Here is a 17,328-nt window from a genome sequence, read left to right as displayed (position 1 = left end):
TAGCGCAAGGGCAAAAATCTATTTATATGCATTAAATGATGAATATTTCATAATAATGATTTAATGAGGGTATTAGTGGCATTGTTGACTGGTTCACATTCAATCTATCCTTTCTTTTACGTTTACTGGCATTATGGCCCACCATGGCATCTCTACCAACTTTAATTCACGCCGAACTACCCACAACTACCATATTTAATTCTGTAGCAGCAAACACGCCTGTCATCCTTTTGTGGGACACAAGCTCTGTACACTTGTTGAGGAGGATGGCCTGCTTTAAATACTACCTAAGGGGGTCAAAGAAACATTACCCATCATTATACTTGCATGCTGCAGAAAAATATATTAGCAGGGGTGTAATTCGATTTTAATTGGCCCCACAGCAAATTCAATTTAGGGCCCCAAAACATTGGTAAGTTGACCTCCAAGGTATAGTAAAAATGCTCATTAATTAGGGCTTTTCTTAGCCCTCTACACTCCTGCCCACCCCCTGCAACCTTAGGGTCTGCTTTCTCTGCAGTTATGCATCAGTATCTCAGATATATCAGATGATCCTTTACAGTCAAGTTAGACATTGAACTTTACTTTACAGCTCTGTAGAATCGCTTTGGATCCCTTGCTTAGAAGTTCTTTTCAGGGATATGAATAGGCTTCAGTCAGGTGAAGCACAAGATTACAGTGAATACAAGGGTAAAATTGTGCACATTTAAAAGAAATTCACAGATGTACTTGTGCCTATAAACTAGTGATGTCCGAATAGCACCAGTCCACTGGTTCCGTCTGTTTTGATAAACTGTTCCTTGAGAATCTGTTACATTCTTTAGCACATTGCACTTACAAAGATATGCAACTGACTTGCACCTGACTCCCATGATTTCTGGCAGTGCAGAAAAATAACAATGTCCCACTTGTTACTGTAATTGAGTTTCTTGAGCAAACACACAGTTTGTACCAGTGCAGGGTAATAGTATATCATTTAAATGTGCAGGAAACCATTCCATTTTTTGTACTTACTGACCCTTTAAATTCTAAGCTCCCTGCAGTCAACTCAGTCCCAGAGTGGATAATCCACGTAGCTCTCGGCTACCATGAATAATCATGGAGAGAAAAGCAAGGGAACAATCTGTCTCTACAGATGTATAATGGAAAGGAATGGGGAAAAATAAAAAAATTAAGGGAGAACAAAAGGAGTGTAGCAAGGAGCATGAAATAATAGGAGGGGGTATGTGGGGCGATTTGTGCTGTAGCTATGGTTTATTGTCTTATTTATTTTAAATCCATATTGACACTTCGGGCAAGGAATGGACGATAAAGAAGGCAGAATGAGTAGAAGAGAATAGTAGGGGAAAGGAACAGTGAATGGGTAAATGAAGGGAATGGAGGGAGAGGAAGATGGACATATAAAACATGGAGCCGGTACCATATTTATAATGCTATGGGTTCTGGGAACATTATATATGAAGTTGGCTTTGTATTTATAGTGCCATGTGCTGTAGTGAGCATTAAAGATGAAAATAGCACTGGAGTTATACTGGCTGCTCTATATTTGTACAGTTCTGTGTTTGTGTTTAACATAATGATAGAAATTCTCGAGTCCTTACATTTGGTGAGTACCACCTAGGGAACTACCTCATACTATATCTCCTTGGTGGAGTACAAGCTGATCTTTATAGCAACCACATCTGCATTTAACAATACTGGAGTGTTCTATTATAGTACCTATCTGCCTCATTCACAGGTCCCTTTCCCTGACTTCACTCAGGGTCCTACTTCTCTTAGGGATTAAACTTTTTCATACTGGGGACTCCAGGATCCACAGCAACATCCCCTCCCTCCCTTGCCTTAAGCAAAAGATTGGGAAGGGCAAACTCGCTCTACCTCTGGGCTTATGGCAACACATCCTACCCCCAGGGCATGCAGCTAACTAGGACTTCCTGACCCAGTAGGGGACTTAAAGCCTTGAGTACTCATATTCTATGGCAATATTGGCTCTGCATTTATATTAATGATGAGATGAGCCACAACGAGCTCCAGCAGGACAAATATTTGTGAATGACTACCTTGGATATGTTGCCTGTTTGCATTCTAGTCCTGTATGTGGGATAACAAACATAAAATTGCATTATGACAGTATCCATTTCCACAAAGAGTAGGTAGTGATCCTCTTCTCATTTATCTACAGTTACATAGAAATACTGAGTATCAGCCTGACGCCTTCCTTTGTTTCTCAGCACATGTGCTATATCTTTATCTGAGGCTCCCTGTGCACTAGTCCAGCCCACCCCCAGTAAAAGCTACTCCCTCCACTTCAGGCTTCCCTCCCCATTGTAACTGATGGGTATAGCCGGTGATTTTCCACTATGAATCTGATGCTACTAACTCATATACACTGGGAGCCCAGAGCCTCTATGCAGTGTAAGCTGGGAGCTCATGTACACAGGACACACTGAGTGTATGAGAGCAGGGAGCTGCCACCCACCCATACACAGCCATAAGGGGACACCTGCAGATACATCACAGGAGGTAGGTACTATCATCATGCCTCTATACCAGTCGGAAAATATTATTCTTGCAGTGTGGGACTAATATGCTGTTATATTGCTGTTGCTGGGAGTTGTTTGGCACCTGTAGCCATAGGCATTGCTGGTGGTGCACGTATAGAGCACCCAGTGGTGGTTATGGTGCTGCATTATGACTACCTATAGTGATGCTCAAATACAGTCTTTTATTTTGACCTGTATCTCAGGGGGTTGCATTGTAGCATGCGCAGACAGCTGCATAAATACAACTTTTGGCATCCCTGGGTTCTAAAAGGCATTGTAGTTCAATCATTGAACAAGCGCAGTTGCCAACAGCAACCAATCAGCAATTACAGCCTACTGAAAGTTAGAAAATGTATGCAAATATATGAGTGGTTGCTATGGGTAACTGCACCAATGTATTTTTGCACCTGTGTGCAAGGGTACCTTTTCCCAGCTGTAACGGTTACCAGGCGTATATCCAGATAATTAAGACTGTGGTATATAGTTACACTGTAACCTCACAGATTGTGATCAGCTATGGAACCCACACCCCTATTGCACTACTGACTGTCACCTCTGACTTTGCCCTTCTCTATACAGTCACTTTTCCCATGTGGCTGCGATGGTGCTAAACTGCCGCCTGTCACTCACGGCAGAGATCTTCCACACTCTTGTTCCTAACTGCTATAGAATGACGGTCTTTGCATTCTAAGGCTCATAGGATTTGTAGTTCGGCCACAACTGGAGGACAACAAAAATGGGAAGTACTTTGTACTGGGGAAGAACATTTTTTCATTTTAACCACAGCATCGACTCTGACTTTTTCCCACGGGGCTTGTATATTTGCAGTTATAGTTGCAGGTGAAATTGCTATGATGTGGCCATTGGTGTCATGTCCTGGGCCCATTACCTACATCCTGCCTTGAAACAAATGACATATAAAGATCTCCAGACTTGCTCTGCACTACTTTGCACTTGAAGTCAGTGATAATCCAACACAGTTTGCACTTACTCCCCCTATGTAATAGTCTTTTGTTCTTTTATTTCTCTAAATAAACTGCAGTCTGGTTTCCTTGGTTCCACTTCCCCAAGAAACCTGTCGGGGTTTGTAAGGTAGCCTGGAAGGTGAACGGGAAGAGGTCTGAATAGTCAGGAAACCTACTTTCCAGAAAGCTCTAAATTATGGTTATTAGTTATAGGGGAATAAATTCCTCAGGCATGGATTTGCGGCGAATTTCCACTTTTAAATAAATAAATTAGAAACTGCATCGGAGATTCGCTGGCGAAAAATCAGCGATGATAAGAAAAAAATTGGCGAGCGTCAAAATTGTTGCACGCGTAAAAATTGCCGCACATTGAAATTATCTGGATGCCCATTGACTTTAAAGCATTTGGACAAAATAGCAGCGAGTATAAAAATTGTCGCTCGCGAAACAGGACAGATTCGCCCATCACTAATAGTCACCTCCCATAGACTCCATTTTAACCAAATAATTCAAATTTTTAAAAATCAAAAAAAATCCCTTTTGATAACAAAACAGTACTTTGTACTTGATCCCAACTAAGATATAATGAATCCTTATTGGAAGCAAAACCAGCCTATTGGGTTTATCCATGTTTAAATGATTTTTTTTTTTTTTTTAGCAAACTTAAGGTATTGTGTTTCAAAGTACGGAAAGACCCCTGATCTGGAAAACCCTAGGTCCCAAGCATTCTGGATAATAGGTTCCATACCGGTTACATGTAAGATTGATTTTTGGTGGCCATGGCAGCCAGGTAGCATTTTACATTTGGAGAGTGACAAAACATAAAGTAAAAGGGCTCATTATTCAAGTGCAAGAAGGCAAGGGTCCAAAAAAGTACATCCCTTAGATTCCCATACACAAACATTTGCAGTTAACCCTCATTTAGGGCAGAGACACACGCTCAGATTCGGGGAGATTAGTCACCCAGCGACAAATCTCCTCTTCTTCGGGGCGACTAATCTCCCCGAACTGCCTCCCGCCAGCTAGAATGTAAATCACCGGTGGGATGGCAATCGGTGCGCTTCGTTTTCTGAAGTCGCCTGAAGTTCCCTCACGAGGGAACTTCAGGAGACTTCGAAAAAGAAATCGCTCAGAGGGCCATCCCGCCGGCGATTTACATTCTAGCCGGCGGGAGGCAGTTCGGTTAGATTAGTCGCCCCTAAGAAGAGGCTATTTATCACCGGGCGACTATATCATCCCAAATCTGATCGTGTGTCTCTGCCCTTAGTGTGATTTCTGCTTTGCACCTATGGTGCAAGGGAGCCCTAAGCAGACAGTAAGTGCTGGGCTCTCTAGCTCCCTGCGTCCTCCAGTGCTCCTGGTTGGGCATCATAAATGATGTCTAATATAGAGGCATGCCAGGGGATACCCATATGCTGCTCATGTCCCACCTTTCCTGTATTGCCAAGGACAGTTTACACCAGATACAGTGAGAGGCACAGTGCTCTGCATTGCATTGTGGTAGTACAAAGAGCTCCGCTTGCAGTAGTTGGCCATACACAATATTAGTTGGGTATCTGGCATGGCCCTTGTGCTTGGGAACAGCATGATTGGCAGAAATGCAGAATTATATGAAAAAAACTGATTTGCTGATGTAATTGAGAACCTATGTGGTAATGTATTAAGGGGTGCAGCCTGCAGTACTGCTACATTTTGAGGAGCATGGCACACAGCAAAGCTTTTTGGACCCCCCCCATGTTATTTCCCATTAACAGCTACAGGGACAATTTAATTAATGGGCAAAGCCCTGGGTCCCCAACATGCAAAGGGCCCCATAGGGAAAAATCATTGCCACTCCTTCTCTGAACAATGGTAGAACCTTGACTCAGGGACAATGGGCAGAAATGGGGGCCTGGGCCCCGTTAATTAAGCCACTGGTGCTGGAGGTCAGAGGTAGTGGCATTGGTGCACCCACCATGGGAAACTAGCTGAAGACTGTCATGGGTTGTTAGGAGTTGAATTAAAATATGAAATATAGAGTTTTACTCATGAGTCATGTAAGGTATAGTCCTTAAATGACTCTTTTCTGACGCTGGCACAAAACAAATATGAATGAAAGGAGAAACGGCCACTAAAAATGTATAATACCAATCCTTTTAGTCTTATATTTGTAATATACTTTTTATCCGACATAATCTCTTCCAGGCAGCAATGGTCACCACTAATCCATAATGTCATGCAGAGACGCAGCACAATGATAATGTTCAGCCTAAGCCAAGGAGCCACCAATGCCTGGCTGGGGATGCTGGGAGTTAATAGCTCAGCAATAGTTGGCGACCATTACATTGCAGAATTGTGGCAGAGAAACATTGGGTATCAACAAGGATAGAAGCCCCAAGTACAGGTTTTTTGCTGACAATTGACACCCAGTACTCTGAAAGATGTACGAGAAGGAGTTTTTATTCCAAGACAGAATTAAAAATAGCAAGAGGCTAATTGCAGTTTACTAATGGGCAGCATGTGGGTACCACAAATACATATTCCTAATAAATCCTGTTGCTTGTTAGTGTGTATATCAGGCATGTCAGACATATTGTATTGTATTCAATGGCAGAAGCAACCAAGTCCAAGTATAGGACCTGTTATGCAGAATGCTCGGGACCTGGAGTTTTATTGATAATGGATCTTTCTGTAAATTGGAACCTCATACCTACTAAAAAATAATTTAAACATTAAATAAACTCAATAGGCTGGTTTTGTTTCCAATAAGGATTAATTATATCTTAGTTGGGATCAAGTACAACGTACTGTTTTATTATTACAGAGAAAAAGGGAATCATTTTTTAAAAATTGGATTATTTGGATAAAATGGAGTTTGTGACAGATGGTCTATCCATAATTCGGGGCATTCCAGATAACGGATCCCATACCTACCTATCTAATGGAGAAACGCATCTTGATTGCACTGTTCATTATGGGTATTTGTTGACTAACTTTTATGTTAAAAGGTTACTGACGTGTCACATGATATAAACAATTGTGACCAAACCCAAGCATCCTTGGTTTTTTTTCCATACAAAACAGGGATTTTTAGGGGGCATTTAAAGGCTTCCTGGGCCCCTGTCCTACAAGCTGCCAGGTAGAATAAATATGTATAAAGTCCTAAAAAAGTAGGCTGTACTCAATAAGCTGGTTTTGCTTCCAACAAGGATTAATTATATCTTAGTTTGGATCAAGTACATGCTACTGTTTTATTATTACAGAGAAAAAGGAAATAATTTTTAAGAATTTCGATTATTTGGATAAAATGGAGTCTATGGGAGACAGTCTTTCCGTAATTCAAAGCTTTCTGGATAACGGGTGTCTGGATAATGGATCCAGACACCCGTTTCTGTGAGAATGAAACAGTCTAGACTAGCACTGAGAGTCATTATTACAGTTATTTACACATGGCTGGCTCAGTATCTTGGCCCAGTGGCCGCAGTGGGGTAATGCCATTTTATTATATCCACATGTGTCTGTACCGCAGGGACACTTTACACATACTTAAGCAAAGAAACTGGTCTGCATCTTTTTTCAGATTGTTGCACACCATTCACTCCATTACATTAAAGGATAAGAAAAACTTTAAAAAAAAATTGAATGTAAAATTGATGAGAGTGCTATATTGAGAACTTTTGCAATGTACATTCATTATTTATAATTTTTTTTATTCCAAGATATTAAAGGATACATGTACTGTTAATGTGAATGGATTTTGCGACAACAGTGCCACCTGCTGTCATTTTCCCACCAGTCTGACCACCAATTAGTCAAGGAGGTTGTCAGGAGAAAGAAAGAGGCTGCTCTGATGTTCTTTCCTAACCTGTAGAACATCAGAGCTGCCTCTTTCTCCTGACAGCTTCCTTGACTACTTGGTGGGCAGAATGGTCGGAAAATGATCAACAGGTGGTGCTGGATATTTTTCCCAGTGCTCCGCCAGCCCAGTCTGACCCTGTCACAAGTATATGGAAGTATAAGGAGCATGCTTGGGTGCAAATACCTTTAATGAATGGCATCAACATCTGCTACATTTGCTTCTATTTTAACATAACCTCACTAGCGTCTGGGTTCCCAAGTGACCCTTCAGGTCTTTCTATTAAATGAGTGCATGTGTTTATTTATGTTGTTATGGAGAGCTACTTTTCCCATAGACATCTGAGTGCATATTTTGTTGGAATTGTGGCCTCCTAACAGAAGTGCAGACAGGTCACAGAAATCACTGTCCCCCTGGGGGGTTAGGATCCTGGGATTCCCATGGTGACTGTGGAACACGTTCCATTATGTATCTTTATTCTCATCGTCCTCATCTTGTCCCAAAATCTGATTTGTATGCATTCTAAGATCATCAAAAGACTGCAAGCTCCTTAGACTCTAATTAGCTCTAATTTGGATTTTTTTCTACATTACATATTCAGTATATCAAGGAAAAAATGATTCAGAAATGAATGGATTTTTTTTAAAATAAACAATTTACTGGATTCATGCAAGTGTTTGTGTAAGGAGATCAGAAGCAGCAATAGGGACATGGTGCAGGGAGCGGGTCTGGCCGGGGCCAACCGGGTTTTTTTTCCAGTGTCCCACCAGCCCAGACGTTCTCCCTGCACCATGACCCTATTGCTGCTTCTGATCTCCCTACGTGGCTCCCACCATGACCGCAAGAGCGGGGGGCCCTGAGGTAGCTTCCCCAGTGGGCCCCGAGCCCTCTAGACCAACATTGAGTGGGGAGCTTGGCTGAACCCCCGAATCCTTGGGAATGGAATACTGATCTGAATCTGAACCCTCGGTGGTGGTGCAGAGCGCATGTGTGGCAAATTTTTTGTGTTATAAAGGTTTTGGATTTGGTTCATCCACACTCTTGGATTCTGGTGAATCTGAATCCTGTTAAAAAAGACTCGTATCAGACTGCATCCCAAACTGAATTCAGGATTTGGTGCATTGCTAGTAAAAAGCGTCTTGGACCTACCTGAAGGACCATCAGGGTGTGTCCATATGAAATGAATTTTATATCTTGGTATTTGTAAAGATAACCTGTAGTTGTAGTTATTCAGCATTTGCCATTCCTTTTGTACTTTTAGAACTATAATATTAACTGTACATTCTTACCTTCTGATCACTTCATACAATATGTTTCTGGGTTTCTTCTTATCACCATCTCTCTGTCACTTAGTTTTGCAGTGCTGCTATTGGACATGGTGGTAAAATACCAATGGCAAAAAGAACATGGGTTGATAGAATTGTGCAGTTGTTTTATTCAGTGTGTTGGTGCCACAGACATGCCAATATAAATAAATAAAAAGACTGAAAAGGTCAGAGAAGAACATAAAACTAAACCCATTTAGCAACTCTCTGTTGTCTCATGGACAGTGCCCTAATTTTATGCACTAATCTTCTATGTGGAACAGTATCAAAAGCTTTAGCAAAATCTAAATATATCATATCAGCTGTATTGGCCTGATCCACTTTACTACTTACCTCCTCCCAGAGATTAGTCTGATTAATTATGACCGGCTCACCATAGAACCAAGCTGACTCTCTCTAATAAATATATGGTCTATAACATATTTATTAGTAGTATATCCTGGCAGCCAGTGTCAGACTTACCGGGCTATAGGGATGTAGCGAACTGTTCGCCGGCGAACTAGTTCGCGGGAACTTCGACTGTTCGCGTCCGCTGCAAGTTCGCGAACGTCGCGCGACGTTCGCCAATAGGCGTTCGCGTCAAAATCGTTCGACCATTTGACCATTCGATCGCTAAAATCGAACGATTTTCGTTCGATTCGAACGAAAATCGTTCGATCGAACGATAAAAATCCTTCGATCGTTCGAATCGAACGATTTTCGGATGTTCGAAGTTCGCAAACAGTTCGCGAACTGTTCGCATTTTTTGCCAGTGTTCGCGAACGGCGTTCGCGAACACATACTCGGCGGTTCGCTACATCCCTACCGGGCTATAGCATTCTGCCTGTGATCTCTGATCTTTTTTTGAGAAACATCAAAAATAAAAATGTAGCTTTTATTATTTACACGTATGGGATACATTATCTGGAAACCCAATATCCAGAAAGCTCCGAATTACAGAAAGAACATCTCCCATAGACCCCATTTTATCCAAATAATCTACATTTTTAAAAATGCTTTCCCTTATCTCTGTTATAATAAAACAAAAACAAGTAGCTTGTTGTTGATCCCAACTAAGATATAATTAATCCTTATTGGAAGCAGAGCCAGCCTATTTGGTTTATTTAATGTTTACATGATTTTCTAGTAGACTAAAGGTATGAAGAACCAAATTACGGAAAGATCTGTTAACCAGAAAGCCCCAGGTCCCGAGCATTCTGGATAACAGGTCCCATACCTGCATTATTATTATTATTATCCTTTAATTATATAGCAAAGACATATCCCAAGTGCTTTGCAGAGCTTATATATCACATCATCAAATCAGTCCCTGTCCCAGCAGAGCTTACAATCTAAGGTCCCTATAACATTCAAACACAGTAGGGCCAATTGTAATTAACCTGCCTGTATGATGTGAGGGAGGAAACAGTGGTACCCAAAGGAAACCAACATAGAAGCAACATACTGTACAATCTCCAAGCAGGTGAACAGTGTATGGGTTATTATGCAGTGAAGGTGAGCTTACACCTCTTTGTTTGCCAGTGCCAATTGCTTTAATTAGGGAGCGTTTGTGGATATCTGGTTATTTGTGTTGTGGAAACATGAGTAATTCTGTAAATTGAGCCCCAGGGGGTACGGATTCAGGTGCAGTGGAGACAGGTGGCTCTCATGGAAATCACAGCGGCAATTTGTATTCCATGTTTACAGAGTATGAGACAGAGCTTGCCAGAGCTCATCAAAGCTGTTTTCATCTGGCAGTTGCTCGGTGCATTCGAGTTTGGTGGGGGTAATATGGCCGACACATGTTCCCATTGGACAAAAGATTAGTGCACAGCATAGTTTTACTGGAAACTTAGTTATCCTTTTTATCATGTAAAATATCCCAACAAAAGGGGGTTGTCTTTTCTAAACGTGTGTAATATTCCTAAGGGGTGTGCTGACAGTTTTGCTGCAGCAACAGAAGGTCATGACTACTTGATGTAACTTCAAAGATGTCACGAAGGTTCCAAAATATATTTTGTGGTTAGACACTGGTGACCTAGAGGAAATCTCCATCTTAGACAAGCTCTGCTGAACGAGGGGACTAAAGCGGAACAAGGAATTAGGCTACAAATGCTGCACCTTATTTAAGTTGACTGCAGGCATAAGTGAAAGAGCACTAAAGCTGCAAAAGTGCATCCCTTAAAGGGGTTGTTCACCTTTGCGTTAACTTTTAGAATGATGAAAGGAGTGATATTCTGACACCATTTGAACTTGATTTTAATTTTTTATTTGTGTTTATTGAGTTATTTAACTTTTTGTTCTGCAGATCTCCAGTTTGCAATTTCAGCAATATGGTTGCAACCATGCATTGATTCAAATAAGAGACTGAAATAGGCATAGGAGAAGGTCTGAATAGAAAGATGAGTAAAAAGCAGCAATAACAATACACTTTTAGGCTTACAGGGCATTTCATTTTTAGATGGGGTCATTGACCCCTATATGATAGCTGGGAAGAGTCAGAAGAAGAAGGCAAATAATTAAAAAACTGTAATAAAATAAATACTGAAGATCTATTGAAAAGTTGCTTAGAATTGGCCAGTCTATAACATACTAAAATGGAACTTGAAGGTTAATCACTCCTTTAATTCTCATATAAAAAATACTTCATCTAAGTAAATTTATTATGATAACGTGAGAGCATTATATGTAAAATAATATGCTTTATACATGTTTCAGGACTTTTTGTAACATGTCAGTCTTACATGAATATTGTATGTTTTAAAATGCAATAAAAAATTATTGATAAAAAAAAAAAATACTTCATCTAAGTTTTTGCTGATGCTTTGATCATTGTCAGCAACCCCTAAGCTTAGTGGCACATTAACTTAGGGTCGAAAATCGAGGATTAATTAACCGTCGATGAATATCGAGGGTCAATTAACCCTCGATATTCGACAGTCGAAGTAAAATCCTTCAACTTCGAAGGATATCGAAGGTTCGATTCGAAGTCGTAGTCGAAGGTTGAAGTAGCCAAAAAAAACATTTGAAATTCGAAGTATTTTTTCTTCTATTCCTTCACTCGAGCTAAGTAAATGTGCCCCTTAGTGTCTTAACAGCTGCCCAGAACACACTGAGCATGTGCAGTGTCACTGACACTCCTAACAAGATCCAGGATGGGCAACTTTAAATGCCTGGATCATTACATTTATAGGACTGCTTAACATCTGGGCTATGCTGTAAGTTTAGTATACACGTATGAGATCTTATCCTTATTAAACCTGTTATCTAGAAAGCTCCAAATGATGGAAAGGCCTATCCCATAGACTCCATTTTTCCTAGATAATCAATATTTTTTTAAATGATTTCCTTTTTCTCTGTAATAATCAAACATGACCTTGTATGTTGGTGCTATATAAATACATGTTAATAATAATAAATACTTGATCCACACTAAGATATAATGAATCCTTATTGGGATCAAAATCAGCCTATTGGGTTTATTTAATGTTTACATGATTTTCTAGTAGACTTAAGGTATTAAGAACCAAGTTACTTAATGATCCGTTCTCTGGAAAACCCCGACCCCGAGCATTCTGAATAACAGGTCCCATACCTGTATAGAATACAGCCAGATTCTTTGCACTTTTTATGCTTTAGATCTTCTTTAACCTTGCTAACAGAAATGCCATGGAAAAGGTATAATACTTAGTTTGCCAGTATATCAGAGTTCCTCTTTGAGGCTGCCAGGCTGTCTGTATCCTGGACTGAATAAGATTTCTTATTGAGAGCTTTTTGCTCTGTATAAGTCTGTGCTCTGAGCCCTGCTGACTAATTCTCTGCTGGAATAAACAGACGTGACGTGGGAGATGTGGGATTTGGGAACAAGGCAGAGAGAGAAATGCTGGTATTTAGTAATTTCTCATCTGATACAATTTGTCAGACAAGTAGTGATCACCCCATAAGAATGTATTTTGAATAAACCTTTCTCATCATCCTGGGTCACATTCAGGGCACCAAGTCTGAGCATAATGCTTTGTATCAACTGGGCACTGTAGCTGTACATGTATGCCAGCATTGTATATATATATATATATATATATATATATATATATATATATATATATATATATATATATATATATATATATATATGGAAGCAGTGGCGTAACTACCGGGGGAGCCCCCTAGCAGCTCGCGCACCACTAACTTCTTCGTAATTCCGGGCGGTTCCGTGCGTACGGAAGGGGGCGGGGGGCCCGGCTGCACGTCCCGCTCAAGGGCCCTCCCCACTCTAGTTACGTTACTGTATGGAAGAGAATGTGTGTGCTTCATACAGAGAAATCTTACCCAGAGCTATGATTTCCATCAAGTATAAGTGACGTTAGTATCCATTAGCCAAAAACCCGTTATCCAGAAAGCTCTGAATTACAGGAAGTCCATCTCCCATAGACTCCTTTTTAATTAAATATTTCTAACTTTAAAAAATAATTCCCTTTTTCTCTGTAATTATAAAACATTACCTTGAACTTGACCCCAGCTAAGATATAATTAACCCTTATTAGAGGCAGAACAATCCTGTTGGGTTTATTTAACGGTTACATTATTAGTAGAGTTAAGGTATGGAAATCTAAACTACAGAAAGACCCCTAGTCCGAAAACCCCCAGATTCCAAGCTTTCTGGATAACAGGTCCCATACCTGTACCCTTTATTTTAATATGAGCCTGTTATTGTATGTGGGAATGGATGACTATGTACTTATCTTTGTGTGATAGCTACTTCTGAAAGAGAACTTTCTCTTAGCATCTCCTTTCATGCTCACTGATTGCACGATCTATAAATATAGTTTATAGAGTTCTCTGTCTCTTATTAACTCCCACTTGCAATAAACGTGATATGTGCTGTAACATGGTCACCTGCTGGCATGGGTCCCCGGCTGCGCCTGAATGAGTCAAAGAGTCATCTATTGAGTCATATGGAAGACGACATTAAAGAGACACAAGCTGCATTATTTTGGGAAGGGGTTTCACTTCTGGTGTCATCACTTTTGTATATACAGGGGTTATGTGCTCTATTATAAGAAAAGGAGTGAGGTGGATAATGACTGTTCCAAAACTTTAGCGCTATGGAGCCCACAGCCATGATGCTACAGCCCTAAAATAAAGCATGAGTACTACGGAAGGAAAAAAATAGTAGTTTGTTACTGGACTCAAACACAGCAGAGCTAATGCACTAATGAAGGTACTAAATGACCCCAGAGCAGAATCCTACAGTAGCCAATGAGATTTGATCTCATTTTCTAAATTGTAGCAAGTCATATAGTAGACTAATTGCTCACAGCAACCAATCAGCATTTACACTTGTCTAGTGATGACATCAAAAATCTAATTGGTTTATACTGGTAACTGGACTGGTACAGGTTATCCGGAAACCCATTATTCAGAAAGCTCCGTATTACAGAAAGGTTGTCTCCCATAGACTCCATTTTATCCAAATAATCAAAATTTTAAAAAAGTATTTCATTTTTCTCTGTAATAATAAACCAGAGAGTTGTACTTGATCCCAACTAAGATATAATTAATCCTTATTGGAAGCAAAACCAGCCTACTGGGTTTATTTAATGTTTACATGATTTTCTAGTAGACTTAAGGTATGAAGATCCAAATTATTTAAAGATCTGTTATCCGGAAAACCCCAGGTCCCCAGCATTCTGGATAACAGGTCCCATACCTGTACACATTTGTTTTTATGTGAAGTCACGAGGAATATGTTAACGCTCTTCAAGACATCTATTGGCAATATCTGCAGAGGCAGAAAGAAACTCTCTTCTAATACATCTCTTGATATAAAAAGGGAATGATTTATCTCTTGCCCCTCATCTTCCCATTGATTATCCTGCTCTGCATCTCTGTGGCTGCAGCAAAATCCAATAGTTTGCAGCCATGATAGGCTTTCAAGCTGAATGTTTTTGGGAGAGTTTTCAGATGTCTGTTGATGTTTTTATGGACACAATGAGCAAGGGTCTGTATAGAAGACACACTTAGGGGGTTATTTATCAAAGTCAGATTTTAACTCAACATTTTCTGCTGCAAACTCCAATCAAATCCGCTCGGTTTTTTGTGATTATTTATTATTACATTTTTCCAGAAATTTGCTTTCCAGCAAAAAAAGCCAATTTTCAAGATTTTTTTGGGATTTTCACCCGAAAACTCAGATTTCTTATGTTTTTTGCCCAAAAACTCAGAAAACGTTGGGGTATTGCACGAAACCCAATGCACATCATTGGGACTTCTCCTATTGACTTATATTCAACCTTAACAGGTCTGAGATGATGGATTTTCTGATTCAGACTTTTCCATCCTTGGGGTTTAATAAATTCTGAATTTAATAAATTCTGAAAAATTCGTGATTTTTTAAAAGTCCTATTTTATAAAAAAAAATCACAAATTTTTCATGATTTTTGCATTCGGAGTTTAGTAAATAACACCCTTAGTCTTGAGGAATACAACTGCACATTATATATTAGACCAGCAACAACCTATGCAAATTTGGGAGTACACAGCCACAATTATGTTGTCTCCATCCCTATGGCAACAAAGCTGAGAGCCCCCACATATAACCCAGTGGTCATACACATCTATCTGAGAAGAAATAGTATATGAACAAGTAAGTGAATGTGCCATGGGCATAGAATCAGACATGATTGTTTCTCTCATACCTACTTATTTTGTGTTTGGCAAATCCAATAAATTTTTCTCCATTTGGATCATTTACTCTTTTTTGCTCTAAAATCTGTTCCTATTGTCTTTGGTAACATGAGGGCATTTGGTTTCCCCATCATTCATTCCCTCATTATGTCTTCCCTAGACTGAACAATGTGTAATAAAGAGAAGCTTCAGTGTCTGAAGGATTTCCACAAGGACATTCTGAAACCTTCTCCAGGCAAGAGCCCTGGAACCAGACCAGAAGATGAAGCAGATGGAAAACCCCCTCAGCGGGAGAAATGGGCCAGCAAGATTGACTTTGTACTTTCTGTTGCTGGAGGGTTCATTGGACTAGGCAATGTCTGGAGGTTCCCGTACCTCTGCTACAAAAATGGCGGAGGTGAGTATTTTTAAGGAAACATAAAATGGCAAAAGGCTTCATTTTACTATTATGTCGCCATGCAGAATTCTTTAAAACCTGTGATATATAAGGGATCTTGAATCAATCTCAGTACCAATTACAACATTATGATGAAAGCATAGAAGTGTGTGATATTCCCCTGTATATAAACACATATACTAAACAGGTACAAGTTTTAGATAAGAAGTAGAATCATTGCTTTCTTTTTGGTATTGATCCTTATCTTCCAACTCACAATCAGTATATTGCAACCTGTAGTTCCTATTTCTAATTCTCATTGTTACTTTTTTTGCAGGTGCCTTCCTAATCCCATATTTTATATTCCTGTTTGGGGGTGGTTTACCTGTGTTTTTCCTGGAAGTGGCTTTGGGACAGTTTACTTCTGAAGGAGGAATAACCTGCTGGGAGAAGATATGTCCTGCCTTTACAGGTAAACTGAAATACAGTAGGCTAGAGTTCTAGCACGTTTCTTTGTTTCCCATTACAGTTAGGGTAAGGACACATGCTAAGATTTAGGGAGAATTAGTCTCCCTGGTGACAAACTGCCTCTTCTTCGGGTGACTAATCTCTCCGAAAAGCCTTCCTGCTGGCTAGAATCTAAATCGCCGGCAGGATGGCCCTCTGAGCAATTTGTTTTCCAAAGTTGCCACACAAGGAAACTTTGAGCAACTTCAGAAAACGAAGTGCTCCGAGTGCTGGCAGGAAGGCTTTTCGGGAAGATTAGTCACCTGAAGAAGAGGTGTTTCATCGCCGGGTGACTAAATCTCCCTCGAATCTTAGCATGTGCCTTTACCCTTAGTTTACCAAATTAAGCCTAGGGGAGCCTGCTGAGACTTTAATGAAAGTTCTTATAATTTGCAAATCATTAAAAATTTCTGCAAGTGGTAAGTCTCACCAGAAGGACATCATTGCGATTACTTGTGAAGACCACAGTAGTTAAAGACCAGTGGGCATTATATGCCTTGGCATTAAGGGTTACACAATGGCTATTTCATGGCAAGGAGCTTACTCTTACTTCAGCATGCTTTCCATTACACAAACTGGCAGGTGCAACAACCATGTTGGTGTTGTTCACATGGAAATTAGGTTCTGTTATTCAGTATGCAAAGACAGAGCACATATTTTTCTCTAAACATTGTGTCGTTGAGTTAATAGTAACTAGAAGCTTGACCTCAAAGCACCCTGTGGTCATTGCACTCCTGCCTTTTAACTTGTATATAAGGCCATCAGTATCTTAGTTGGAATGTCCAAAGTGGTACAGCTTCTCTTACACTCCCATTAAGGGAAACCGCCACTGAAGGTGAAAACAGAAGGTTCCCTGTGGAGGAGTGGCAGGACTGCCTATGCAGAATACAAACATCAAATCCAAATCGGTACGCAAAGAGCAGAGTCAAGATGAGAACAAGATCCATACAGGCAGCCAAGGTTCAGGATCCGAAAATCGAGGCCGAGGTCAAACACAATCAGAAAAGAGAGAGCTCAGTGATACACTAGTAGCACGATCGCTTTGCAAACAGAAGAGCCCTTGGCATTTATTAAACAGCAACATCCAAATGCCATTCATTAGGTCAAGCAT

The 17,328-nt window shown here is 40.2% G+C and overlaps 1 protein-coding gene across 1 annotated transcript in view; it reads left to right on the top strand.

Annotated features, from left to right (window-relative positions):
* The first annotated feature begins 2,343 nt into the window (after positions 1-2,343).
* The window catches only part of LOC108714650 (sodium- and chloride-dependent taurine transporter), a 32,256-nt gene continuing 17,271 nt past the window's right edge, over positions 2,344-17,328 (top strand). The window contains exons 1-3 of the mRNA XM_018259059.2: positions 2,344-2,523; positions 15,495-15,731; positions 16,048-16,182. Of these exons, the coding sequence (XP_018114548.1) occupies positions 15,503-15,731; positions 16,048-16,182 (364 nt within the window). The 5' untranslated portion in view covers positions 2,344-2,523; positions 15,495-15,502. The remainder of the gene's footprint in view (positions 2,524-15,494; positions 15,732-16,047; positions 16,183-17,328) is intronic.

The sequence above is a fragment of the Xenopus laevis genome, chromosome 4L (genome assembly GCF_017654675.1).
Source record: "Xenopus laevis strain J_2021 chromosome 4L, Xenopus_laevis_v10.1, whole genome shotgun sequence".
NCBI lineage: Eukaryota > Metazoa > Chordata > Amphibia > Anura > Pipidae > Xenopus > Xenopus laevis.
Note: the sequence above shows the minus strand (reverse complement) of the source record. Positions and strands in the feature narration are given on the sequence as shown.